The sequence below is a fragment of the Meriones unguiculatus genome, chromosome 10 (genome assembly GCF_030254825.1).
Source record: "Meriones unguiculatus strain TT.TT164.6M chromosome 10, Bangor_MerUng_6.1, whole genome shotgun sequence".
NCBI classification, from domain to species: Eukaryota; Metazoa; Chordata; class Mammalia; order Rodentia; family Muridae; genus Meriones; species Meriones unguiculatus.
The window spans coordinates 33,730,524-33,756,427 of record NC_083358.1 but is presented as its reverse complement, the minus strand read 5'-3'; the positions used below and the strand labels follow the sequence as shown (position 1 = coordinate 33,756,427).

The window sequence follows — 25,904 nt, the reverse complement described above, 5'->3', positions numbered from 1 at the left end:
CTGGGAGCTGGGTCCGCGCTGGGTAACCTGGGCAGGCGGCTGGGCCCCCCTTGCGGCGGACCCCTCTGCACCCGGCCCCTGGCGCCTGGAGGCTCAGGCAAGCACCGGTGGGCGGGCTTCCGGAACTAGTCCCAGACCTCAGCACGGACCCTTTGCTCTCAGTCCAAGAGCTGTGCGGAAAGGGGTGACTCAGCGTGGGGGCGTGTGCAGGGTGTGTCCCCTGTGCAGCAGGAGGGTCAGGCCCCAGGCTGCGGGGCGTGAGCAGAGGATTTCCCTGTGCAAGAAGAAGGACGTGCGCAGGGGGCGGTGGCGTGTCCAGGAGGTGGCCCGCGGCTGAGCTTTGCTCTCCTCCCAGTTTCTTCCTGCTGTAAAGGCAGCGCTCTACACTCTACACTCTCTCCAGTAGGCCTCCCTGGAGCACTCAAGTACTCCAGTCTCATCCATTTTCAACCGCTGCCTGGATTGCCCATGGACCCCAACTGCTGCTGTGCCACAGGTAAGGGGGACTGCTGACAGGCCAGGGCAACTCGAGTTTCTGGGAGATCAGGCAGGCTGTTTGACATTCTATAGTCATTCTTAGGGTACTACAAGCTGCCCTTCTTAACCAGTTCTGGAACCCTCCTTTTAACAAGTCCTTGAGATAATGCCTCGCCCAAACTGAGTCAGGGATTTTCACTCCTGCCGGGGTCTCGCTCACTGTCTTCTTTCTCCAGATGGAAGCTGCTCCTGCGCTGGCTCCTGCAAGTGCAAAGACTGCAAAGGCTCCTCCTGCAAGAAGAGTGAGTTGGCTCTCCTCTACTTTTCCCCTTCACTCCCCTCGGGCCCCTCGCCTGCCCACCTTCCTGGGAGCATCCAGGTGGGGTGCCTCTGCCCGGGTCTCTCTCATGGTCAGTGATAACTCTCCTCCCCCAGGCTGCTGCTCCTGCTGCCCCCAGGGCTGTGCCAAGTGCTCCCAGGGCTGCATCTGCAAAGAGGCTTCAGACAAGTGCAGCTGCTGTGCCTGAAGTGGGGGCGCCCACAACTGCCTGTAAATAGAACAACGTGTACAAACCTCGTCACACACAATCCCCTGTGTGTGTGTGAATATTGGGGATCAAACCCCGGGCTTCCTGCACACTAAACCAGGTGCCCTAAGGAGCCACACTCCTACCCCAAAGTACATAATATTTCTGGATGCTCTCCCCAAGTCACCTGGATTTTTAGGTTGAAAAATGATGTGAGCGAGCTGGATGTGGTTATGCAGGCTTTTAATTCCAGCTGGCGAGGCAGGGACATACTCTTCAAAGGCTAGAGAGATGGCTCAGGGGTTAAGGGCTGATTGCTCTTCCAGAGAACCCTAGTTCAATTCCCACATGGCAGCTCTCAAACGTGTGTAACCCCAAGATCTGTCACTCTCATATAGATATACATGCATATATATATGTATGTATGTATGTATATATACACATAAATATGCACAAAATAAAGGTAAATAAATAAAAATTATTTTAAAATGACTTAAGTATGGAATGTTTGCTTAATAAAGTTGAATGGTAATAAGATCCAGGCAGTGGTAGCACAGACCTTTAACCCCAGCAGTCAGGAGGCAGAGGCAGGCACAGTGGTGGAGAGTTTACCTCGCACGTGTGAGGCTCTAGGGGTTCATCCCTAGAACGATTAGAAAAGAAAAGTGGGTCTGGGGATGTAGCTCAGTGGCAGAATGCTTGCCTGCCATGCACAAATCCCTGGGTTCAATTCTCCCCAGCATAGTATGAGCTAGGTTTGTTTGCACACATCTGTAATTTTAGCACTTAGGAGGCAGAGGGAGGAGGATCAGAAGTTCAAGGATCATAGCAAGTCCAAGGCAACCTTGTGCTACATGAAATGGCTCAAAAAACTGGTTTGACTCCTGGTTCTGGTATAATAGCCATAATGCACTCACAGCCAGAGTTTGACAGCACATATCTGTAATTCCAACACTCAAGAAACTGAGGCAGGAGGATTTCAAGTTCACAATCAGCTACATAGCAAGATTCTGTCACAAAACAAACCACAAAGCCTTACCATCTGTAGAAACTGCCTCTCAGTTCCAGGAACTGAACTGCCACAAACTCAACTCCCATGCACTGCCTCTCAACTCGTTGGCTCAGCTGACCTGCCTGAACAGCACTGACTAGAACTCAGAGATCTGCCAGCCTCTGCCTCCTGAGGGCTGGGATTAAAGTCGTATACCACCAAGGCTGGACCAAAGCTCTTCTTTACCTGAAACTTGCTCTCTACCAGGCTGGCCTTGAACTCAGAGATCTGTTTGCCTCTGTCTCCTGGAATTAAAGAGGAGTCTGTTTTCCAGCCAGATCACACTGACCTAGGAGGTCTTTGGATGTGATCCCTTGCCAGAGCAGCCGTGTTCCAAATTAAGATTCCTCTACATTTAACTGTGTTTATATTAGTTATATATAATCATATTTAAGGAAAGTCTTTACTAAAGCATCAGTCTTATTCTAGATACAGAAGATAGGATGAAAAATGGGTATATGTAAGGATACATACACAAAGCCATATATGTATTTCACTCATAATGATAATGTATGCCTGTAATCTTAGCTCTTGGAAGCCAGGAGGGTCTGTAGTTTAAGGCCAATTTGGACTGTATATAAAACCAAATCTCAAAACAACCACAAAAATACTGCCTTTGTCTCTGTCCATCATGGAGCTGGGGGGATTGCTCCTGTATAAGATTTCAGCTGAAAAGTGAAGGCCTTCCCAGAGACAAGGGAGTCTCTATCAAGAACACTTATTAAAGGGAAAGCCATGGAGAACAAAGTCAGGCTACAGTACTCCAAGCCCTGCACAGCTCCCCAAGTAGTTATACTGAGCAAACTGCTTGAACTTAATTAAACGGGCTGAAAGCAGAGTTGAATGTTACTCAAAGCTCCGAACAGTCTGACACACACCTTTAATCCCAGCACTCAGGGAAGCAGAGGCAGGCAGATCTGTGTGAGTTCAAGGGCAGCCTGGTCTACAAAGCCAGTTCCAGGACAGCCACGGAAACCTTGACTCAACAAAACAAAAGAAAAAAGTCAGGAACATTTGAAAATAAATAAAGCCTGGTGTGGTTGTGCATGATTTAATTCCAACACTCAGGAGGCGAAGGCAGGCTGATCTCTGTGAGTTTGAGGCCAGCGTAGTCTATAAATATAGTCCAGGACAGCCAAGGCTTGTTACACAGAGAAACCCTGTCTTGAAAAACAATACACAGGGGGGCTGGAGAGACAGCTCAGAGGTTAAGAACACTGGCTGTTATTCCAAAGGTCCTGAGTTCAATTCTCAGCAACTACATGGTGGCTCATAACCATCTATAGTTAGGTCTGGTGGGAGTGTATCCTCAGTTTTTAAAAGCACCGGGCCGGAGTACAGCAGACTGGTACCTGGACAGTGTGCTTAGACTTGCTCTCGGGAACAGAGGATGTTGACACTAGATGTGTTGGCCTTGTTGCTGTCTCCAGGAGGAAGGGTCCCAACCAAGGACCCTGATGGGACATAGACAGACTGTAAGGACCAGGAAAGTTCATGATCAAGGCTAGTCTTTTTACAAAAGTGTCTCCATTGCTCCTGCTAGCTTCAGTCCAGGCTGGGAGCTGCCCAGGAACTCAGGGAAAGGAGAAGCTCCGAACTCAGTGCTGCAGATGGGGTTAGGGAGATAGTTGGGGAACACGGGGTGAGTTCTCCGAATGTGCCTGAGCAGCGATGAACTGTAATCTAGGGAAAGCACTGCAGGGAAATGATTTACCACAGGTCACCCAGGTCATCCTTCCGGAGGCAGCAGCACCAAAGCCAAAGGGGCGGTCGTGTGCACACAGCGCCAGAGGGAGCTCTGCACCTAGCCCGAAGGGTGAGCTCCACAACTCCAATGACGCGGGGCACATGACTCTGCGCGGGACAGGGCAACCGCCTGCTGGGTGCAAAACCTTTTGTAGTCCCAGGACTTTAAGAGGGCATCTCCCACTAAGCGTCACCAAGACTTCCAGCAGCCTGACTCCTCCTTATCTGCTCTGTAGCTCCAGGTTCAACTGATCTCAGAATGGACCCCAACTGCGCCTGCTCCACTGGTAACCCCGTTCTGAGTCTTTAGAAAACCCAGTTGGGACCTCAGAGCATATCCCCCAATAGTAGAGGCTGGGCTAGAGGCTTGGCAGGAATGGGTGGCTTTAGTGGGAGAGTCACTCCAGTTCTTTCTAGTGGTCCATCTTGCAAGCACCTTCATCTACTCTTGGAGTCTTGTCTAGTGGTGTCCGAAGGGATTTTCTTCGTTGGGGTTGGGGGTAGTATTTAGGCGCATGAATGTCTGGTTCCTGATGACCCAGGGAGTGGGGACATCTGTGTTGAGCCCCAGGCATTATTAAGCTTTTTAATGGCCTGAACTAGGTGATATGGGACCTTTGTGTCCTGGGAGTCAAAGAACCACGCCCTACCTCCCCTGTGAGAAGGGAAGTGAGGCCAGGTTCCTGGAGCTCTGAGCAGGACTTCGTGAAGTGAGCTGGGCACATGGGGTTGGCTACTGCTGTAACCTGCCCCTCTTCCTGACTGCTGTCTCCTCCTCCTCCACAGGCGGCTCCTGCACCTGCTCCAGCTCCTGTGTCTGCAAGAACTGCAGATGCACCTCCTGCAAGAAGAGTGAGTGGGGAAAGCTGGGGTGCTGGCTAAGGCTGGGCAGGGAACCCCTACACCGCTGCCTGTGAGGAGGGTCCTTGGCTTTCTGAGGCCATTCCTCCCTTCTCCAGGCCCATTGCTCTGCAGCTGCCAGGGCCACTGGATTGTCCCAGGACAGAGCTGTGCTGAGAGAAGCCAGAGGCTTCTCTGCTGGGGACAGGAAGCAGCTGCTCAGCCAGGCCTGTGTGACAGGTACTAGGAACCTGCTCTGACCTCTCCCTCTCCCTTCCTTTCCAGGCTGCTGCTCCTGCTGCCCTGTGGGTTGCTCCAAGTGTGCCCAGGGCTGTGTGTGCAAGGGCCAGTCAGACAAGTGCACATGCTGTGCCTGATGTGAGGACACGGCTGCTCCCACGTGTAAATACTGTTGCTGGACCACCCCAGAGCTTTTCATATGGCTCCACCCTGTTTACTAAACCCCCTTTTCTAAGAGATGTGTGAATAATAAAAGCCCACTTGTTCTAAGTCTGATTTTCTTTGATTTAAAATTAGAAACTGGTGACAGGTTGACGTGATAGTGCAGGGATTGTGTTCTGGACTCACCCGGTGCCTCTACCTTCAGCTCCTGCCCCCAAGGAGGGGGAATGTCTTGAGTGAAGCCAGGTTACCTCCTGAGCTTCCTCATGTGGAAGACAGCAGCCATGGGTCTGGTCAGGTCTGTGTGTGGGTGGAGGGAAGCAGATGCCTACTGTCCCATCCTCACAGGAACACCTCAGTCCTTTATTTTCATTCTCTTTCTATTCCAGTTTCAGGTCCTCAGATTGTGGGGTACATGGATGGGGGTATGAGATGCCATAGGGCTTCTAGCATTCTAGGCAGGGACTGAGATATATTCCAGCCCTCTTTTTTGGATGAGGGATGTGTTGGGGGTAGGAGGGTTGTTGACTGTTTGAACAACAGAGCTGACCAAGTTGCTTAGGTTGGCCTAGAACTCAGTCTGCATCCCAGGCTGGCCTTGAAATTTTGATTCTCCTGCCTCAGCTTCCCAAGTAGCTGGGATTACAGGTTTGACTGTACCACCAAGGCATGTAAAAGTGATACAGAGTGAGGCGTGGTTCATGCTGTTATCCCAGCATTGAATGGTAGCAGCAGGAGGATTGGGAATTCCAGACCGGTCTAGGTACTAAGTTTGAGGAAAGCCTGGGCTACCTGTGACCTTATCGCAAAATAAAAGTGGTCACAGAGTGGGACACCCAACTCCTGGATGATTGTTCCTCAGTGGTTCTCAATAGTTTGTTTTTTCTTTGTATGTATGCTGTGTGGGGGTGGGAGGGTGGGGCACACACATGTGTTTGTGGTGAACTTGGAGACCTGACATCAGCACTTTTCCACGTGACTTGCTGAGAACTGATATTTCCCTGAACTTAGAACTTGCTTTATTTCTCCTACACTGGATGCCCCACAAATCCTAGTTTGAGTCCAGGAGCTTTCAACTTGTCATTTTCCTATTTCATTTCCTAGGTATCTGAGATTACAAACCTCTACCAACACGTTGGGCTGGATATATCTTGAACACATGTACTAATGTACTTTAGCTTTCACTAAAGACCAGTGACTGACAGGCTGTCACCATTTTCCGCAGGCAACCTCCTGGGCCCTCCATTCCACTACATTATCTCTGTAGTGAGACTAATATAGCAAGAAGCACAGGGACACTCCCAGCTATCAGCTCAGGAGACCCTAGGCCCAACAGCCAGCAAGAACACAGTACTGCCTACAACTACGGGGGACTCTTGGGATGACTGTCCCCCCAGGCAGGACCTGGATTTGAATCTGTGAGACACTCTGAAACAGAGGGCCCAACTAAACATTGCCTAATTTCTGCCCACAAAAACAGCATGCGTGACAGCGTATCTGTGTTCTCCTTAGCTGTGAAGCTGGGGGTTACTTTTATGCAGTGATAGAAAAGTAGTGTAACTGAAAAATGAAGGCAGGGTCAGTCAGGGCAGGAAGAACTTGTGATGAGGCAGAAAGAACTTGTGATGAGAACCAGGGAACACAGGGTCTTCCAAGAAAAATGAGACAAGGGACCTAACCGCTTCCTGTTCTTTAACCAAGCTGGCATCTGTCGCATCATATCCTCCCCCTCTCTCCCTGCCTTTCTTCCTCCCTCCCTTCATCCTCTTCTCCCTCCTGTCTACACTCTCTAAACAAAGTCATAGTGTCCTAAGCTGGCCTGCAGATTGCTATGTAGCCAAGGATAGCCCTGAACATGATGGTCCTCCCTCCTGCATCTCTCAAATGCTAGGATTACAGGCATGTCCCGGAAGACACAGCTTTCACAGTGCTAAAGAGAAACCCAGCTTTGTGCCTACTGGACAAGCACTCTAACAGCCAGCCTGTTTTGATAGCTGTCTGAGCTGGGAGTGACCTCCAAATGTCACAATTCAGCAAGGACCAAAAATTGCAATACCAGTGCTCAAGAGGTTCAGGAAGAAACATCAAGGCTGAGCTCAGCCTGGGCTACAGAATAAGACTTTTTTTTTTTTAAGAGGCTGTCTTAGTTAAGGTTACTATTGCTGTCATGAAGCCCCATGACCAAAGCAACATGGGGAGTAAAGGGCTTATGCTGCTTCCACTTCAACAACACAATTCATCATCAAAGGAGCAGGACAGAATTTCAAGCAGGACAGGAAGCTGGAGGCAGAAGCTGATGCAGAGGCCATGGCAGAGTGCTGCTTACTGGCTTGCTCCTCATAGCTTGCCCAGACTGTTTTTTTATAGAACCCAGGACCACCAGCCCAGAGATGGCACCACCCAGAATTGACTGGGCCTTTCTTATCAATCACCAGCTGAGAAAATGCTGGATAGGCTTTCCTTTAGCTGGATCTTATAGAAGCATTTTCTGTCAATGGAGGTTCCCTCTTTTCTAATGACTACAGCTTGTTCAAGTTAACATAAAACTAGCTAGTTCAACTGACCCCTTGACAGCCTGACACACAGACACATCACCTCTTTTCTCATGCATCTCCAAGATCTCACATTAAAAATGCAAATAACCTTTAAAATCCTACAGTTATTACAAATTCAAACATGGTAAATGTTTGGTCTCTTTAAAATAGCCAATCTCAGCCAATCAGGGGGTGGAGTGGGGGACCTTTAAACCTAATACTCAGAAGGCAGAGGCAGGTGGATCTCTGTGAGTTCAAGGCCAGCCTGGTCTTCATACTGAGTTTCAGGACAGCCAAGACTATGAAGAAAGACCCTGCTTCAAAAACCCAAAAACTAGAATAAAACAAAAAACAGGTAGCCAATCTCTTTTACAATCCAAAGTCTTTTAAAATTCAAAGTCTCTCAGCTGGAGACTCCTATAAATCAAAAAATAAATTAGGTACTTCCTTACTGCAAGAGGGAAGAACCAGGGCACACTCACAATCAAATCGAGGCAAAACCAAACTCCAAAAGTATAAATAACTCAACACCAATGGCTAGGATTCATTCAGGGTCTTCTGGGCTCCTTCACTTGGGTCAGCTCTACAGCTCTGCCCTCTGGAGCACACACACTTCCAGGCTCAGGCTCAGGCTGCCGCTGTTCTTGGTGGCTAGAGACAAGACAGACACAGGCTAAGTAAGCCCATTCCTGGGAGGGGGTGAGGCAGCGAGAGTGAACACTACCATCTGACCCTGCTTGGCAAACAACAGGTCGCCCTCATGCAGAATGCCCTGGTCCACATCCTCCCAGAATGGACTGCTCTCCTGCTCTTGGATTCCACCTCCAGCAGAGAGCCCCATCACTGTGCCTGTTAACTCTTGCTGCCCCACCTCCAACCCAGAGACTAAGCCTTCTTAGCCCAAGGCTTGCGTTTTTTCTGGTTTCTAGTCTGGCTTTCTGCTGGCTGGCCCTTCAGAGTGTTCAAACCCTATAGTCATCTTGGGCAAGTGACTTTGTGACTGCGCCTCAGTTTCCACATTTCTACTGTGAAAACAAGTCCTCACTGCTGTGTAAGGAAATATGAGCGCTCTAACACAATGTCTCTTAGCTCAGAACATGTGGTGGGAACTTCACCAACAGCGACTAAGTCTGGGCTAGGACTGGTTTTTGTAACCTGTTTACACTTCCAACTTAGTTTTCCAGGGTCTGCAGGCCCGGCTCTCTCCACAGGACAACTGCTGGGAGCTGTGCCCGCGCAGGGTAAACTGGGCACGCGGCAGGGGGCCCTTGCTCCACACGCCCTCTGCACCCGGCCCCTCGTGCCCAGGGACACAGGCAAGCGTGGGTGGCAGGCTTCCCGGAACTTGTCACTTACCCGAGCGCAAACCCTCTGCGCTCAGCCCAAACGGTGAAAGGTTGTGACTCTGCGCCCGGACCTGTGCGGGCTGTGTCCCACCTGCAGGAGCAGGCAGCGCCCGGTGCAGGGTGCGGGGCGTGTGCAGACCGTAGCCCACGTGCAAGAAGAAGGACGTGTGCAGGCGGCGGGGGCGAGTGCAGACCGTACCCCACGTGCAAGAAGAAGGACGTGTGCAGGCGGCGGGGGCGTGTGCAGCGTGGTGTCCCACCTGGGCGGAGCTTTTGCTCTCTTCTCAATTCCTTCCCGCTATAAACGCAGCGCTGCAAAAGCTTCCCTCCATTAAGCCTCCAGCATTCAACTCCGCTCGTCTCCTCTGTGGTCAACCGCTGCCTCCACCCGCCATGGACCCCAACTGCTCCTGTGCCACAGGTAAGGCTGACTGCTGACAGGCCTCAGCAACCCGAGGTTCTGGGAGATCTGACAGGCTGTTTTGGGACCGTTCCTTAGTCACCCTTAGGGTAATACCGGTTGCCCGTTCCTAACCAGTTTTGGAATCCCCTTTTTAACAAGTTCTCGAGATAGTGGCTCGCCCAAACTGAGTCACGGATTTGCACGCCTGCGTGCATGTGCGCCGGGGTCTCGCTCACTGCCTTCTTCCTCCAGATGGAAGCTGCTCCTGCGCTGGCTCCTGCAAGTGCAAAGACTGCAAATGCTCCTCCTGCAAGAAGAGTGAGTTGGCTCTCCTCTACTTTTCCCCTTCACTCCCCTCGGGCCCCTCGCCTGCCCACCTTCCTGGAAGCATCCAGGTGGGGTGCCTCTGCCCGGGTTTCTCTCATAGTCAGTGGTAACTCTTCTCCCCCAGGCTGCTGCTCCTGCTGCCCCCAGGGCTGTGCCAAGTGCTCCCAGGGCTGCATCTGCAAAGAGGCTTCAGACAAGTGCAGCTGCTGTGCCTGAAGTGGGGGCGCCCACAACTGCCTGTAAATAGAACAACGTGTACAAACCCTGTCCCTTTTTACAACCCTGAGCCGTTCTCCACACTTTTCTACAAAGCATGTAACTGACAATAAAAGTTGATTTGATTAACTCAGCTTGTCTTTGTGCTTTGGAAGTAAGGGGCTGGCCGAGGCCTTGAAATGGAATTGCCAAGGCTTGACTTGGGCTAGTGGGATTATTTCTGGGCTTCTGTGGAAAGTAGTGGGCTGAAGGATGCACGGGTCACAAACAAAAATGTGCCAATCCCGTGTGTGTGTGTGTGTGTGTGTGTGTGTTGGGGATCAAGCCCGGGGTTTCCCCGCACACTAAACCAGGTGCCCTAAGGAGCCACACTCCTATCCCCAAGTGCATAATAGTTCTGGATGCTCTCCCCAAGTCACCTGGATTTTTAGGCTAAAAATGAGCTGCATGTGGTGGTGCTCACCTTTAATCCCAGACCTGGGGATGCAGAGATTCTCGGATCTCTGTGTTCAAGGCCAGCCTGGTCTACAAAGTCAGTCGGGGACAGCTAGGGCTCTGACTACTGTTCCAGAAGACCCAGGTTCAAATCCTAGCACCCACATCTGACACTCTCACGTAGACATACATGCAGAGAAAACACTATGCGCATAAAATAAAGATAAATAAAAGTATATTTAAAATGACTCAGGTACGGAATGCCTGGTAAATAAAGTAAAAGTGTAATAATCAAGAGTAAATCACATTTGATGACTCCCATCAGTCAGCACTTGGGAGGCTGAGGCAGAAGGATCCTCGAAACTTTGAAGCAAGCTTGGTCTCAGTGTAATAACCTTTGATTTCGAAGGAAGATCTTACTGTGTACCCAAACTGTCCTTGAACTCACACTCTTCCTGCTACAAGACTCCTAAGTGCTGGGTTATTGACTTGACTCCAAGTTGATTTTTAAAAATGTATCATGTGAAGAACTATATCATGAGAAAATTGCAAACAGTATCCAAGGGTGTGCATGGCACACTGGAGACTAAAGGGCACGTGATGGACCTCCCGTGAAGAACTGCCCATCTGAGGCACACAGAGACACCAACAAGAAGAGTTTTTCTGCTTCAAGAGAGCACACTGGCATGAGTTAGCTGTCAGTCTTTGGAAGCTCCTCTCAGGGTCAGGCAGGAATCTGCCCCTCACTCACTCCAACCCTTGACAACTAACTAGTTAAGCAAAGTAACTAGAGATCTGGAAGGAGTTGTCCAGCATCTTCCCAGGAACAGGGCATCCAGGTGGAGTCTGCAATTTGGAGGGTGGGGTGGTAGTCTTTGGGAAGCTGTAAGGACCTGAATGGCACACAATTAAAACCAACGGTTAATGCCCTCAGGCTATTTGTTGAGCTAATGCAATTGGATGTTCAATCAAAGGAAAGATGAGTTTCTTGGCCAGAAGTCAGGACCAAGTTGCCTTTGAGCTTTCTCTCTGAAGAGTAAGTTTACAAGGCTGCCTGTATTTCTTGGTGTCAGAAAGTAATTCACAGCCCACTGACACAGCCCATGCTTATGTCCCCAGACTTGAACCTCTCTCTAAATGCTGATACCCTGTCACTCAGTGGAAGCCTAGATGCTGAACCATGTTCCCAGCTGCCAACCATCATATTGTCACATATTCCCAACCAGACTGGATTCTGCTGGTCCAGACACATTGGCACCCAAATGGCTTCAGGCTCATCAGAAATAGGACACCAACAGGTGCCAAGTCAGATTGAACAATGCCCACACGATGGAAGAAAAGAGGCACCTTCATCCCTGGACATCTTTCTTTCCCACCTAAGGCTCTGATGGCAAGTGCATCACATCCTTGTGTTCCCACATCCTCCTGAAAACCCAGAACTGTTAACTCCCTCAGTGGCACTAAGGGGCCTGAGAGCCAGAGCTGCCCTGCTCCACTCAGTGCCTGCTTTGTCAGCGTTGACTCTGCAAACCCTGGTGACTAGAAAGGAGCCCACAGACTCAGTAAGAAGTCCTCATTCATGAGAGGGAGAAAATCTCATAACTAGGGATTGGTGAGAGAGCAGCTGGCTCCATAAACAAAGAAAATATAGCCAGGCATGGTGCTATACATTTGTAATCTCAGCACTCTAGAAGACAGAGGCAGGTGGATCTGTGAGCCCAAGGCCAGCCTGGTCTACAAAATGAGTGCAGGACAGCCAAGGTTACTTGAAAACAAACAAACAAAACAAACAACAACAACAACAACAACAAAAAACCAAAACACCCAAGTATGAGCATTCTACCTAGGTGGACTTTCTGAAGGAATACTCCCATCTTGGCAAGCTCCCGAGTGAGGAGAACTGTCTGAGAGGACACTCTGTAATAAGAAACTGAGTCCCAAAGAATACACAGGCAAGCAAGCAGAGACCTGATGCTTAAGGAAATTTCCTTCCTTGAGTGCACGGGTTGGTAATTTGTTTCATTTATTCCTGTATGCCCTTCCTGACTCTAGTCTTTTCAGCCTTGTCCTGGATTTAGGTGGTGCTGATTTCAGGTTAGTAAGAATGTACCTCAGACATTTACCTCATTGTCTCCAGACAGAGCAGATGGCTAGATGGAGAGATAGACAGATATCCCAATAAAAACTCCTATGTGCCAAGTGAAGGCACACATAACAGGAGTCCAGGGAGCTGAAAGCTGGGACCACTCTTAGTCACTCAGTTCCCAAATGCCTGGAAACTAAGCGAATGGGGAGTTGCACCTTTACCTTCTCAAAAAAAAAAAAGCATATTGGGCTGAGGAGAAGCACAGTGGTGGAGAGTTTACCTGGCACGTGTGAGGCTCTGGGGTTCATTCCTAGAACCATGAAAAAAGAAAAGCGTCTGGGAATGTGGCTTAATGGTAGAGTGCTCACCTAGCACGCACAAATCCCTGATTAATTCTTAGGTTTGTTTGCACACTGTTCATAATTTTAGTACTTGAGAGGCAGAGGCAGGAGGATCAAAAGTTCAAGGATCATAGCAAGTTTGAGGCTAAGGTGGGCTACATGAAACACTGTCTCAAAAAAGAACACACAGAGCTGGGTGTAGTGGTGCAGGCCTTTAAGCCCAGCACTGGCGAGGAAGAGGCAGGCAGATCTCTGAGTTTGAGGCCAGCCTGGTCTACAGAGTGACAGGCAGGGCTGCACAGAGAAAGCCTGCCTCAAACAAAACAAAACAAAACAAAAAATAACACACACAAAACACAACTAGTATGGTGATACACACACATACCTGTATCCTAGCAACTTGGGAAGCTGAGGCAGGAGGATTGTCTCAGGTTGAAGGCCAGCCTAGTAACCTACAGAACCTTCTGAGTTACAGAGCAAAACCCTCTTCAAAACCTGAAAAGGAGAGGAAGAGGAACAAGAAATGCAAAGGAAAGAGGAGTTGCTGAGCCTGGTGGGGCACAAGTCTATTATACTACCTACTCATGAGACTGAGGCAGGGGGAGGATTTCCAACTCAAAGTCTAGCTAGAGAGCACATTCAACTCCAGCCCCAAGAACTTAGTGAGACTCTGTCTCAAAATAAAAAGAATTTAAAAGGATGGAGATAAAGCTTGCCTAGTTCTCAGGATGCCTTCACTTCAATCCTCACCAGAAAAAAAATCATATTATGCAAGAGATCTAAACACCTAAGATTCAGTTACAGACCTCAGTTTTGGTAATAGACAATAAAATAAAACAAATTAATAAAACAAGCAAAAGCACCAAGCACAAAACATATTTCTTCTCGTCCATCAGAAACATCTCAGTATGCATCCAGAAAAAAAAAAAAAAAAATGAACAGGCAGAATATAAAGGAAATCAGCACCCTTGTGCTAGAGTGTGCCTCAGCCTGACCTGCAGGCTAAGAGCTCGCAGTCCTAGCCAGGATAGGACCTCTGATGTCTCTGACCTGGGATCTCTGCTTGGGACTTGTCCTTGAGTCCTTGGAATTTATCCACAAGTCCAGGCTGAAATCCATTGCTCTTTCCAATTGCTCAACATTATCCAGGCAAGAATTCTATTTTTTATTTTTTAATTCTTATTATTTTTTAAGTAGGAGTAGGATCTCTTTTGTGTGCCCCAGGCTGGTCTTGAACTCACAGACATCATCTGCCAAGACTGTTACACAGAAAAGAAATGTGTCTCAAACAAAGAAAAAACAAACAACCACATTGACCGAGATAAGTGTAGGGTTCCATTCCGACGAGACGCCAGCACGGATGTAGCCAGAGATCAGAGCCCAGAAAGACGTTAACACTTGTGCTAAGCTACACACTGGCCCTTCCTGCTTAACAAACACCCACTAGACCCCAGGCACAACGCTCTGGTCCATGTCATCCCAGAATGGACTTCTCTCCTGCTCTTGAATTCCACCTCCAGCAGAGAGCCTCATCACTCTTCCCTGTTCACTGTCCCTGCTCTAAGGTGATCAAGGCTCGTCTTTTTACAAAACTATCTCCGTTGCTTCTGCTGGCTTCTATCCAGAGACCTGGTCTGGCCTGAAGGCTGCCCAGGAACTCAGGGTAAGAAGCTGAGCACACAGCTCTGCAGATGGGTTAAGGCAGACAGCTGTGGGACAGTGAAGCTGAGGGGCTACAGGGACATGCTGTACTAGGGGTCCACAGGTCGTCATTCCCGACCCAGCTGCTCCAAAGGGGCGGTCGCGCTGTGCGCACCAGCGCTGGAGGCAGCTCTGCACCCCGCCCTAAGGGTGCACTCCGCTCCTCCAATGACGCGGGGCACGTGACTCAGCGCGGGCCAGAGCAACCTCCTGCTGTGTGCAAAACCTTTGCGCCCGGACCGGTTCCAGGACTATAAAGAGGGCAGCATGCCGCTTGGCCTTCGCAAGACTTCCAGCTCCTTTCTGTCCTCGCTGTAGGTCCAGCTTCACCAGATCTTTTAGAATGGACCCCAACTGCTCCTGCTCCACCGGTAAGTCACCCCGTTCTTGGTCTTTAGAAAACCCAGTTGGGACCTCAGAGCCTGTTCCCCCCAGTTGTACAGGATGTATTCTAAAGGCTCGGCGGGAATGGGTGCCTTTAGTGGGAGAGTCATTCCAGTTCTTTCTAGAGTCCCATTTTGCAAGCACCTTCATCTACTCCTGGAATTTAACTAGTGTCCGAAGGGATTTTCTTTGTCGGGACAAGTATATAGGCGCACGAATGTCTGCTTCCTGATCACGCAGGGAGTGGGAACATCTTTGTGAGCCCCAGGCACTATTAAGCTTTTTAATGGCCTAAACAAGGCCATAAGAGATCTTTGTGTCCTGGGAGTCAAAGAACCAAGCCCTGCCTCCCCTGTGAGAAGAGAAGGGAGGCCAGGTTCCTGGAGCTCTGAGCAGGACTTAGTGAAGTGAGCTGGGCACATGGGGTTGGCTACTGCTGTAACCTGCCCCTCTTCCTGACTGCTGTCTTCTCCTCCTCCACAGGCGGCTCCTGCACCTGCTCCAGCTCCTGTGTCTGCAAGAACTGCAAATGCACCTCCTGCAAGAAGAGTGAGTGGGGAAAGCTGGGGTGCTGGCTAAGGCTGGGCAGGGAACTCCTACACCGCTGCCTGTGAGGAGGGTCCTTGGCTTTCTGAGGCCATTCCTCCCTTCTCCAGGCCCATTGCTCTGCAGCTGCCAGGGCCGCTGGATTGCCCCAGGACAAAGCTGTGCTGAGAGAAGCCAGAGGCTTCTCTGCTGGGGACAGGAAGCAGCTGCTCAGCCAGGCCAGTGTGACAGGTACTAGGAACCTGCTCTGACCTCTCCCTCTCCCTTCCTTTCCAGGCTGCTGCTCCTGCTGCCCTGTGGGCTGCTCCAAGTGTGCCCAGGGCTGTGTGTGCAAGGGCCAGTCAGACAAGTGCACATGCTGTGCCTGATGTGAGGACACGGCTGCTCCCACGTGTAAATAGTGTTGCTGGACCACCCCAGAGCTTTTCATATGGATCCACCCTGTTTACTAAACCCCCTTTTCTAAGATATGTGTGAATAATAAAAGCCCATTTGTTCTAAGTCTGGTTTTCTTTGATTTAAAATTAGAAACTGTGGTGACAGGTTGACGTGATAGTGCAGGGGTTGTGTTCTGGACTCACCTGGTGCCTCTGCCTTCAGCTCCTTCCCCCAAGGAAGGAATGTCTTGGGTAAAGCCAGGTTACCTCCTGAGCTTCCTCATGTGGAAGACAGCAGCCATGGACCTGGTCAGGTCTGTGTGTGGGGTGGAGGGAAGCAGATGCCTACTGTCCCATCTGCACAGGAACACCTCAGTGCTTTATGGACATTCTATTCCAGTTTCTGCTCCTCAGATTGTGGGGAATAGGGAAGGGGGTATGGGATGCCTATAGGGTGTCTAGCATGCTGGGCAGGGGCTCTAGCACTGAGCTATGTTCCAGCCCTTTTTTGGTGGAGTGATGTGTTAGGGGGCTCTGTTGTCTATCTGGACACCGGAGTTGACCAAGTTTCATAAGTTGGCCTAGAACTCTGTGTGAAGCCCAGACTGTCCTAAAATTTTTTATTCTATTGCCTCGGTTTTTCAAGTAGCTGGAATTACAGGTCCTGGACAGGCAAGGCTACACACAAACCCTGTCTCAAAAAAAAAAAAACTCTGTGGTTCATGCTGTAATTCCAGCATTTGAGAAGTAACAGCTGGAATATCAGGAATTTCAGGCTGGTCTAGGAACTAAGTTTGCGGGCAGCCTGGGCTACCTGTGACTTTATCTCAGAGTAAAGGTCACACAGCGGGACACCCACCTCAGATGTTTAAGCCTCAGAGGTTCTGAGTAGTTTGTGTGTGTTGAATGCAAATCCTGAGATGGGCATTGGCAATCTTTATCAATTTCCACCCTACTTTCTGAGACATGATCTTTTGCTGAACGTAGAACTTGCTTTATTTCTGCTGGCCTGGATGGCCAGAAATCACGGGGAACCACCATAGTCCCCCCACTTTCAGCTCAGCATTGGAGTTAGACACTTGGACCACCTCTCCTGGCTTACCATATAGGTGCTGGGGATTCGAACTCAGGTGAGCCTCGAGCTTGAGTAGCAAGCACTCAGAGGCCCTAACCCACCAACTATAGTATTTATTTTCTCTGCACCTTAAACCTGTTTTCTACCTTAAACACCTGGGCCAGGTTCTCCCTCTGCCCTGGTAGACTTCAGGCCCAGCAGGAAGCTTGCAATCAGCTCAGCCACAGCTCACAGTGGGGTAAATGCTACAATTAATTTGTGCAGAACATGAGTCCAAAGAGTACAAAACACACTTTTGGAAGATTTGACTGAAGAGTAAACATTTGAAGACACAGGGAAGCTCATTTAACCATCCACACAGCGGCTCACTGTCAGCGCCCCCGTGTGCATACAGCTGGAGCTGCACAGGCCCAGACATCCAGAAGGGCTCAGTGATGGCCCTTGAACAGCTTTGCATCCTGCATGTGGAGGTCCTCCATTGCTGTGACTTAGGTGGAAGTTCATTGCAAGGTCAGGATGAATTTGCTCTTTCAGATTCCAGCTGCGTGGTCACATCTGGGATTGAAGGAAGCTGCCCAGTGCTTAGTCTTCTGACTCTAAGTACTTTGCGTCAAAACAGTCCAGTGAACTGGGGAGGGCTCCCTGGCTATGGAGAACCTAGGATAGTTTTACTGCAAGAACCCAAGCCTGTTTCTGTTGAGTAAACAATGGAGGACAGAGGCAAAGTCCTGTCTGTGTCTGTCCTCTTTCTGGGTTCTAGGGAAATGGAGCCAGAGAAGGATGTGGGGACAAGAAGTCATAGAAGCAAACATGACCCTGACACACGCTTCCCTTGCTCTCACTTTGATCTCAGAGACTTTGGAAGACCAAGGTGACATCCATAGTGCCGGACTGGGAGACAGCTGCTACTAGGTTCCTGGAACTCCAAGTGGGAGGGAAGACCAGGGAACTTCCTGGAACCGGCAAAAACAAGTAGGGTGACAGCAAGCAGCTTAGAGCCGAGTGCAAAACCCCGCCTCTCTCAGGGCTGCCTGGTGGCCAGCGCAGAAGAACCACCCACTGCAGGCAGAGACTGCACCCAGAGGGAAGCTTGCACTCAATTTAGCCAGAACCCAAACAAAGTGTGACCAAGGGGACCGGTGCACTAGTGCTAAGAAGGAGGCGCCGCGGGGCCTTTGCAAGGAGCCCAGCCAGTGCAGGCTCTGCCAGTGTTCCTTCCTAATAAGCCACCCAGCGGGCCCTCAACCTTTTCAAATTGTTGAGGGAGCAGAAGAGTGTGTTCTGAACAGCTCAGTGGGCTTCAGGCCAGCTGGGAGTCGTGGGTGCAGGTCTGAGCAGGACCTTTGCTCGCAGAGTGGGGCCTTAACTACAAAGCGAGCATGCAGGTTCCTTGACTTTCATGTGCCTCCCAGAAGCTTAGATGTTTTTCTTTGGACCTCAACTCATTTGCATTAATATTGGCCCCCAATTGCTCCTGTACAGCTGGTAAGAGACTTCAGAGCACACACATAGTAAAAGTATCAGCTCAGGATACCTCAAGACCAAGGTCTCTGCACCAAGGAGATTTATTTGCCCCAGAGGGACAGAGGGCAGGAAATAAGAGACAAAGACAAGATACAGAACAGGGAAAAGGGGAAGGGCACAACAGGAGGGTGCATGGCAGGGGCATTTATCCTGGAGGGACAGAGGACTGCCTCTGGAAGGGAGGACACAGATGTGCCACATAGGGAAATGGCAATTTATAAAGGTACCAGAGGAAACACCGGGTTAGGATGAAGTGTTTAATTTGAATTGGGTGAGCCAACAGGGGCTTTTGATTGCTGGACTCCAATACTTTGATAGCTGGACCTTGCCAGTCAGCCTCAGGAGGAGGGATTGGCCAAATACAGGAGTAGACCTTGGTGGCTGGCTTCAGGAATATAATCTAATGGGTTTTGGCAAGGCTGGGGGAATAGGGAAGAAGCCTGCCAGAGCCATGCTGGCCGCAGCTGGCCAGACCTTCATTTTCATTTCTGGATAAAATGGATCCTTACTACACAAGGCTAGTTCTCTCTCTCGCTCTCTCTCTGTGTCTGTCTGTCTCTCTCCCTCCTTCCCTCTCTCACCACACTGTGGAGTTCACTAAGTTCCTCCTTCCTTCTCTCAGAGTTCTCATTTCAAGGGAGAAAGGCCTGGGCTCCAATCTATGCTGTACCCCCGTGGCTGGAGCCCCTCACTTTCCTTCCTGTGGGAAAACATCTGAGAGTGGCTGTGCCGCCCAGCAGTAGGGTGGCCAGTCCAGTGGCATGCCTCTGTGTGACCGCAGGGACAGAAGGCTGCAGGCCCTGACATGCACAGCAGTGCTGGCCTGGGGGAGCCTCTCCTGGCTCCTGCCTGTGTCTGCAGCTCACTGCTTCTGTCTCCTCCCCACAGGCAGCTCCTGCACCTGCTCCTGCTCCTGCAGCTGCACAGACTGCAAGTGCCCCTCCAGCAGGAAGAGCAGCTGGGCCTGCTTGTGAGATCTGGGGCTGGGGCTGGTGTGTGCCCGTGGGACACTGGCTGTCCTTTAGCCCCTGGAGCCCATTCTGCTCCCACTCCGGGATTTCAGCACAGGTATCCTAGCTCTACTGGAATGCAAACCCCAAAGTTCATATCTGGGCTCTCAAAACACACAGAGCCCCGGTCTTTATTACAGTGCCTCCTCATGGGAGCACAGAGCTGTTGGCCTGTCATATCAGTGCTTGGGAGGTAGAGGCAGGAGCTTCATGAGTTCAAGGCTACAATAGCTCTGTCAGACCCTGTTCATAAATAAACAGATGAATAACAAATACTTCTTCGGTGTGAGGGGTAAGCATGGCCTCACTTCTCATTTCTCTCCAGCTGCTGCTTTCACTGCCCTGTGGGCTGCTCCAAGTGTGCCCAGGGCTGTGTCTGCAGAAGGACCTCTGGGGCCCGGGGCTGTGTCTGCAGAGGGACCTCTGGGGCCCGGGGCTGTGTCTGTAGAGGGACCCCTGGGGCCCGGGGCTGTGCTGCAGAGGGACCTCTGACAAGAGCACCTGCTGTGGCTGCTGTGAGGGCTGTGCTGCTCCCACCTGTAAAGGGAGCAATGTGTGCAGAGCTGGGTCTGTTTTCAGATAACTCTGCCCTGTTGGCTGTGATCTTTTCTAGCAACTGTGTGAGTGACAGTGACACCTGATGACTTCATTCTGGTCTGGTGTTCTGTGTGTGGCTTGGGATAAGGGACTGAGGTGAGGGATTTAACAATGCAGAGACCTGGGCTGTGGAGTCAAATGTTGGACTCTGGCCCTACACAAGCAACACAGGAAAGTCACCTTGGGTTTCATCTCTGACACAGAAAAGCAGGAGCAGCTGTTGATGGGGACATAGACCTGTTTTGTCCCTCCTGATGGGGCACTTTCTTAGTTCAGAGCCATCAGCACCTTCTTTCTCTGACTCTGACCCTGCTTTAGTTCTCAGAAGGGTTTACTTGGAGACTTTGGGGTGGGAAATCCAACTCTCCAGGGTTTTTCCAGTTCCCACATGGGAGGAGACTTTGATTTTTATCCCTTTCAACCTTGGTAACTGAAATGATGCCAACTACAGACATAATGGAAGCAAAGAGCACTGTATTAGGATCATCAGGAAGATTTCAAAAACCATGGAAGGAAGAAGGGAAAGTACAGATACATGCACCCTGTGCTCTTTCTTCTTCAGGTTGGATCTTGTGTCACTCAGGCTGCTTCCCTGTAAGGATTTTACCTCAGGCTCAGCAGGTTGAGATTCAGCCACTTACAGTGTGTTAGAGAAATGTTGCCCGAGGGTGAGCATTCATCAGAACCCGCAGACTCCCCAGGGTGAGGGCCATACCCTGTGAGCAGCTAGTGCAGACACCCCACCAGGAGACAGCAGTGTCCAGGAACCCGGAGAGGACAGTGCATAACCAGGGAGGCCTCTGGGTCATGATGAGGCCCCTTCTCTGTGGGAGGACTCCCCGAGTCAGGATGAGTTTGCCTCTTCAGAGTCTAGCCCTTGCCATTAAATCAGAAGGAAACATTTGGGGACAATTGTCCTACTTTCTCTTGTTGGAAGCTGTGAATGTGTTCGCTGGCTCCGAGGGAAACACTGCTTGTCAAGGTGCCTTGGGATGTGGTGAGCCTGCAAGTTTGGGAGCCCAGGAAAGCTCCATAGGAAATACACCTGTGTCCTTCTGTCCCTCCACCCTTGGCTACAGCCAGACCTGGAACAGAACCCCATGCCTGCCTATTGTGGTGCAAAAGAGAAAAAGGGCCAAATGTGAGAGAGAGACAAGGTAGGGAGGGCAAAGGTGACACCAGAGACCAGTCCCTCATACCTCATCATAGCTCAACAATTAGGGAGCATGTACTCCAAGCCAGGGTAAGGTGACATCCATCATGGCACAATGGGGGGGGGGGGGGGAAGGCTGTGAAACAGGGTTGTTTTCCTGGAATGTTGGTGTAGGTGAGGATGTGCAAACTTATTTATTTTGGTTTTCAAGACAGGGTTTCTTGGTGTAGCCCTGCCTATTCTGGACTTCATTTATACACCAGGCTGCCCTTGAACTCACAGCGATTCCCCCCCTACCTCTGCCTCCTGAGTGGCTAGGATTAAAGGCCTGTGCTACCAGGACTGGGCTAGGTCCAGCAAACTTAAAGGAACTGGAAAGGGACTGCCTGGAGGCAGGGAGGCCATGGACAAGCAAACAGCTGCATGTGACAGAGCCAGCACAGGAGGAGGGGCTTTGCTGTGCGCAGAGGTTCTGCACTCAGCTCCTTGGGGCTCTCTGCACCACCCAGGGCCAGGTGAGGATGACTCAGCCCTGGGGACACAAGTGCTGAGTGCAGAGAGCAGCAGCTTTGAGTCTTGGAAACCGGGCTGGCTGTTCCTGGCTCTGGCCTGCCCTCTGGCGGTCTCCTGCACCTTCACAGGGACCTGTGTCTTCATGTGGTCTGGAAAAAGATCCACTTGAGCCACTCACTGGGCAGTGACCCCTGGAATGGGCCTTAGGGTTCCCCGTTCCCGGGGACAACACTGCATGTACCTGGGTGGGAGGGGTCGGTCTTGGGTTACCAGCTCAGTGAACTCCGTTTGTCCACTGCTTTCTTTCTAGGTGAGTTCCTGAGAGCAAGCATGTCTGCCTTGAATCTCCTTCCTTGTCAGAATTCAGACTTCATGCTTGAGCTACCCCACCCCGCTTCCCTCAGCTGGTTGGAAGCAGCTACCTGCACCCAAGGCTCTATGCAGGTCTGGGAGTCTCTGCACGTGGAGGGCAAGGAAAGTGCCTTTTGAGTTGAGGGCCTCAGGTCCTGACCTCAGTTGCTGTCATCATGGCCTGACTGTAGCATCTGGGACTTTCCTTTGTGTGGTAAACTGGAAGGGTGCTTGCCCTTCTCAGATGAGTGGACATGAGAATGGGCTTCTCTCCCTTCTTTTGAAGTCAGTCAGGGGCTCAGGGCTGGTTCTGCCACAGGAGGTGCCCTGAGAAGTTAAGGGCTGTGTGCTGTGTCTCCTTTGTTTCCACTCTCTTCTATCCCCTTCCTCACAGTGGCTCTTGCAGGAACTTGAGTGGGACTGCATAAGGGCTGAGGATTGAGCTGAGGATTGACAGAGCAGGAACCTAACAGTATCAGGCAGCGGTCAGGCTGCTGTCCTCTTCCTCTTTCCCATCCTCTTTCCTCAGCAACTGACTGAGCAAGGAGAACTAACTACAAGGTGGTTGATTATTCATCCTTAGAACCGGGACACTGAGGCCCACAGGTGTACCACGCAACTCAGACCTGGTACTGGGAGACTGCCGTAAGTCCACGATCTGGCAGCCATTTCTCCCCATTTTCCCTGCTGCTGACCCCAGTCGCTCAGCCATGAACTCAGGTGGGGCTCATCAGCTCATCAACTCTTTTACAGTTCCTCCAGCTGTCTGCTGATGGAGCATGGTTTTCCCGAAATGGAGGCTGTAGAGAGGGAGACAGATCTGCTCCCAAGCCTGCTGTCTGGAGCTGCATCTAAAAGGGTCTTTAGGCAGAAGGAGCACTTGAGCACCCAAAATCTGGGGCTCTTTCTGAGGGCTGGGGCTTTTTCAGGGTCTTTGACAGGTTTTCTCTCTTTAATTTTGGATTGGTCAGTTTGAACAAAGACAGAGTGGTTGAAAGGCCCACAGCTTTGGTACCACATCCTGGTCCCAGCCTTGAATGTGATGGACACCAGGCAGGCCCTACTGGCAGGAGAAAAATGCTGCCAGGTCCTTGTTTCAAGATGCTAGGCCTTGGTCTCAGGTCAGGAGGCTAAGGAAGAAACCAGAGTTTGCCGGTTTTGTTATCTAGCTGTGTCTTCTCTCCTTGTTGTCTATCACAGAGCTATCTAACTCCTAGACTCTCGCCAGCATCTGGGAGGCCTAGACAAGAGAATTGCAACACATTCAAGGCTAGCCTAGACTACATGGCGAGTTCCAGACTACAGACTAGCCTAGCCTAGGCTACAAAACAAGATCCTCAAAGGAGGAGAAAAAAGGACAGGCTTGATGTGGTGTATGCCTTTCATTCCAGCACTCAGGAGGCACATAACAAGCCCCTATCTAAGAGAAAGGAAGAGGGTGAGCAGGTGAGAGCGTAGGAGCTGTGTGTGGCCAGGCAGCAGGCTGTGTCCTGTGTACCACTTGGCTAGGCTACCGAGTTGACAAAGCTGACGTCACCTCTTTCATCCAATACCTCTGCCACCCGCCAAGGTAATCTCTCCATTGAATTCTTCTTTCTTCACCCAAGAACCCCTAGTCTAAGGAAGTTCAGCTGCCTCAGATGAGGAGAAGGTACACCCGGCCACCTGTAGATTCTCTAGTGGGACCTGGGGCCTTGCCTAACCCTGAGATATCCCCTGGGAGCTGCTTTCTATACTAGCCAGACTCTTGGCAGGAAATCAATGAGTAATTGGGAGAAGCTTAAAAAACAGGTTGTTTACAAAGGAGTGAGAAGACTCAAGAGGTTCAGTGAAGGTTCCCAGGTCCGCAGCTTTGAGGAGCAGTGGCCACAGGCCTGAGTTCAGAGAGCCACAGCCTGAGATGTCTTAACAGCAGTGATGACTGGCTGCCACCAATATGACAAGATGGAGCCTGGGAATATGTTCTAGAACTGTTCCCCTCACACACCTCTTTGCCAGTTCACTTACCCAGATTTTGTCTCTGTGGCTCCTGGCTATAGGGAATGCCTAGATCTCTTGCCAGAGCTAAGCTAACTTAAGGATGAACTCAGCCACAGCAAGTTCTCCAGCCAGCCATGGCCAGACGATGTTCACTGTGAAAATAGCCTCAAAGTATATTCATTGTAGTTACTTGGCCCAACTATGGGCCCCAAGATCATAGTTGGGGTGTGGATCCTACACCCCAACTTTAGGCTAGTTCCTTGGTTCCTGCCCTCTCTCTAAGAATGGTACCCCAGTCCCTACTCCCTACCTTTTCTCCCAGCAAACAAGTCTTGGCTTTATTGTATTGCTTTCACCCAGAGTCTTGGAGGAAGCTTGTGGAGTGGGGGCCCCCCCATGGCATTGCAGAACTCCCCACTGATTCTGAGTTATGCTGGCTTTGTCCCCAGGGCCCAGGGCAGAGAGACTGTGTATTGCCTCCACTCCTTGTCTGCACCTGTGAAACACACTCATGGGGGGGGGGGGGTGTGAGCCATTTCTGGGCTGGTAAGTGTTTCTTTCCAGCATGGCCACTACCCTTGGGCCTGAGAAAACTCTCTCCCCTGTCATAAATTCAAGTTTGTGTCAGCCATAAGCAGCTCCTCAGAGACATATGTGCCCTGTGGGTCTGGGTCTAGGCCTAGTACAGATAGAAAAATCAACACCAAATCCCCATAGCAACCTTCCTAGGGGGCAAGAGGTCAAAGAGGGCATATACACAGCCCCTCTCCCCTTTCTGGCATCTCTGACTCCCAGTACCATACACCCACCCCAGAGCAGGCCCTGCCTGTCCCAGAGGAGGAGGCAGAATAAGAAAACTCCTGGAAATAGAGTCTTATCTGCTCATTTCCCATTTCATAGGGAGCCATGGAAGGTTAAAGAGCAAAGCAATGGCGTGTTGGTTTCAGGCTACTTGTCCTGTGATGAAGGCTGATTAAATGATGATAAGTAAGATAAGCCTTTCCCTCCTGCAGTCCTGAGTTTACGGTTTGAGAGCTGATGTTTCAGTTTAGAGCAAGTACTGGGCATATATGCCTGTAATCCCAGCACTTCGGAGACATGGGATTCCCGCAAGTTCAAGGTCAGGCTGGTCCTCATAGTGAGATCCAGGCAATCCAGAGCTAAGCAGCGAGACCTTCTTTAAAACAAACCAACCAACAACCAAAAAAACTAAATAAATATCAAAAACAAACATGGAGAGCCTCCATCAGTCTCCCTATCACCCCATGTCCTCACCATGGCCTCAGGGCTTCATGGAGTCTTTGGGTCTATAGCCTCTCTGTCAGGGTTGGAAACTGAGACATTTGAATATGAGCAAAATGGTGTCTCATGGTGGGTGTTTGTTAGCATTATCCCCATCACCAACCTCCACCAGCTCCTCACAGGCTTCTTGCCACGCTGGTGTTTTGTTTTGTTTCTGTATACACTTGTCTATATCTTGAGCTCATTGGTTGTTTATTTAAAATAGGGTTTTCATGTTTATATCATTATTTTATATGTATGGGTATTTTACCTGTGTTCTGTGCACCACCTGTGTGCCTGGTGCCAGAGGAGGCCAGAAGGGGCCATCCCCTAGAACTGTAGTTCAGTTATAAGCTGTCACATGGGTGCTGGGAATCTAACGCAGGTCCTCTGGGAGAGCAGCAGGTGCTCTTAACCACCAAACCATCTCTACAGCCTGATGCTGTGTCCTACATTTGCTTTGCTTTGTTTTAAGCCAGGTTCTCATGTCACCCAAGTTGACATCAACCTAATACCTAACTATGGATAACCTTGAACCTCTGATCCTCCTGCTTCCACATGCTAAGGTTAAAGACATCTGCCATCACGTCTGGGTTCATGTGGTGCTGGGGATCCAACCTGAGCTGTCCTGCACGGTAGGTGTTCACTGTAACAGTTGAGTTGAACTCCCAGCTTGTTTAT

General features: G+C 50.4%; 3 protein-coding genes and 1 long non-coding RNA gene across 6 annotated transcripts; 3 read left to right on the top strand and 1 right to left on the bottom strand.

Moving 5' to 3' along the window:
- Positions 1-230: 230 nt before the first annotated feature.
- Positions 231-1,496, top strand: LOC110561161 (metallothionein-2-like). The gene is made up of 3 exons (XM_021657456.2): positions 231-496; positions 714-779; positions 913-1,496. Exons 1-3 carry the CDS (start codon positions 469-471, stop codon positions 1,002-1,004), a joined length of 186 nt encoding a protein of 61 aa, XP_021513131.1. The 5' UTR covers positions 231-468; the 3' UTR covers positions 1,005-1,496.
- Positions 1,497-3,861: 2,365 nt separating this feature from the next.
- On the top strand, positions 3,862-5,151 carry LOC110561160 (metallothionein-1). The gene is made up of 3 exons (XM_021657455.2): positions 3,862-4,088; positions 4,588-4,653; positions 4,927-5,151. The coding sequence occupies exons 1-3, from the start codon at positions 4,061-4,063 to the stop codon at positions 5,016-5,018; spliced, it is 186 nt and encodes a 61-aa protein (XP_021513130.1). The 5' UTR covers positions 3,862-4,060; the 3' UTR covers positions 5,019-5,151.
- Positions 5,152-7,942: 2,791 nt separating this feature from the next.
- Positions 7,943-9,067, bottom strand: LOC132656832 (uncharacterized). The gene is made up of 2 exons (XR_009594584.1): positions 8,934-9,067; positions 7,943-8,228 (listed from the first exon to the last, which is right to left on the bottom strand). It is a non-coding gene; the product is annotated as an uncharacterized LOC132656832 (long non-coding RNA).
- Positions 9,068-9,151: 84 nt separating this feature from the next.
- On the top strand, positions 9,152-15,863 carry LOC110561159 (metallothionein-1). 3 transcript variants are annotated; one of them, XM_060392204.1, is made up of 3 exons: positions 9,152-9,344; positions 9,579-9,644; positions 15,639-15,863. In XM_060392204.1, exons 1-3 carry the CDS (start codon positions 9,317-9,319, stop codon positions 15,728-15,730), a joined length of 186 nt encoding a protein of 61 aa, XP_060248187.1. In that variant the 5' UTR covers positions 9,152-9,316; the 3' UTR covers positions 15,731-15,863. The 3 variants fall into 3 exon arrangements, with proteins under 3 accessions (XP_060248187.1, XP_021513129.1, XP_060248186.1); XM_021657454.2 differs by lacking the exon at positions 15,639-15,863 and adding an exon at positions 9,778-9,998 and having other exon boundaries at positions 9,189-9,344; XM_060392203.1 differs by lacking the exons at positions 9,152-9,344; positions 9,579-9,644 and adding exons at positions 14,653-14,803; positions 15,300-15,365.
- The last annotated feature ends 10,041 nt before the right edge of the window (positions 15,864-25,904 follow it).

What these genes read in the sequence shown, in the direction of transcription:
- LOC110561161 (XM_021657456.2), top strand. Translation starts at nt 469, where the DNA reads ATGGACCCCAACTGCTGCTGTGCCACAG. An exon ending in CAACTGCTGCTGTGCCACAG is followed by an intron (nt 497 to 713) that starts GTAAGGGGGACT and finishes TTCTTTCTCCAG; the next exon opens with ATGGAAGCTGCTCCTGCGCT. An exon ending in AGGCTCCTCCTGCAAGAAGA is followed by an intron (nt 780 to 912) that starts GTGAGTTGGCTC and finishes CTCCTCCCCCAG; the next exon opens with GCTGCTGCTCCTGCTGCCCC.
- LOC110561159 (XM_060392204.1), top strand. Translation starts at nt 9,317, where the DNA reads ATGGACCCCAACTGCTCCTGTGCCACAG. An exon ending in CAACTGCTCCTGTGCCACAG is followed by an intron (nt 9,345 to 9,578) that starts GTAAGGCTGACT and finishes TTCTTCCTCCAG; the next exon opens with ATGGAAGCTGCTCCTGCGCT. An exon ending in ATGCTCCTCCTGCAAGAAGA is followed by an intron (nt 9,645 to 15,638) that starts GTGAGTTGGCTC and finishes CTTCCTTTCCAG; the next exon opens with GCTGCTGCTCCTGCTGCCCT.
- LOC110561160 (XM_021657455.2), top strand. Translation starts at nt 4,061, where the DNA reads ATGGACCCCAACTGCGCCTGCTCCACTG. An exon ending in CAACTGCGCCTGCTCCACTG is followed by an intron (nt 4,089 to 4,587) that starts GTAACCCCGTTC and finishes CCTCCTCCACAG; the next exon opens with GCGGCTCCTGCACCTGCTCC. An exon ending in ATGCACCTCCTGCAAGAAGA is followed by an intron (nt 4,654 to 4,926) that starts GTGAGTGGGGAA and finishes CTTCCTTTCCAG; the next exon opens with GCTGCTGCTCCTGCTGCCCT.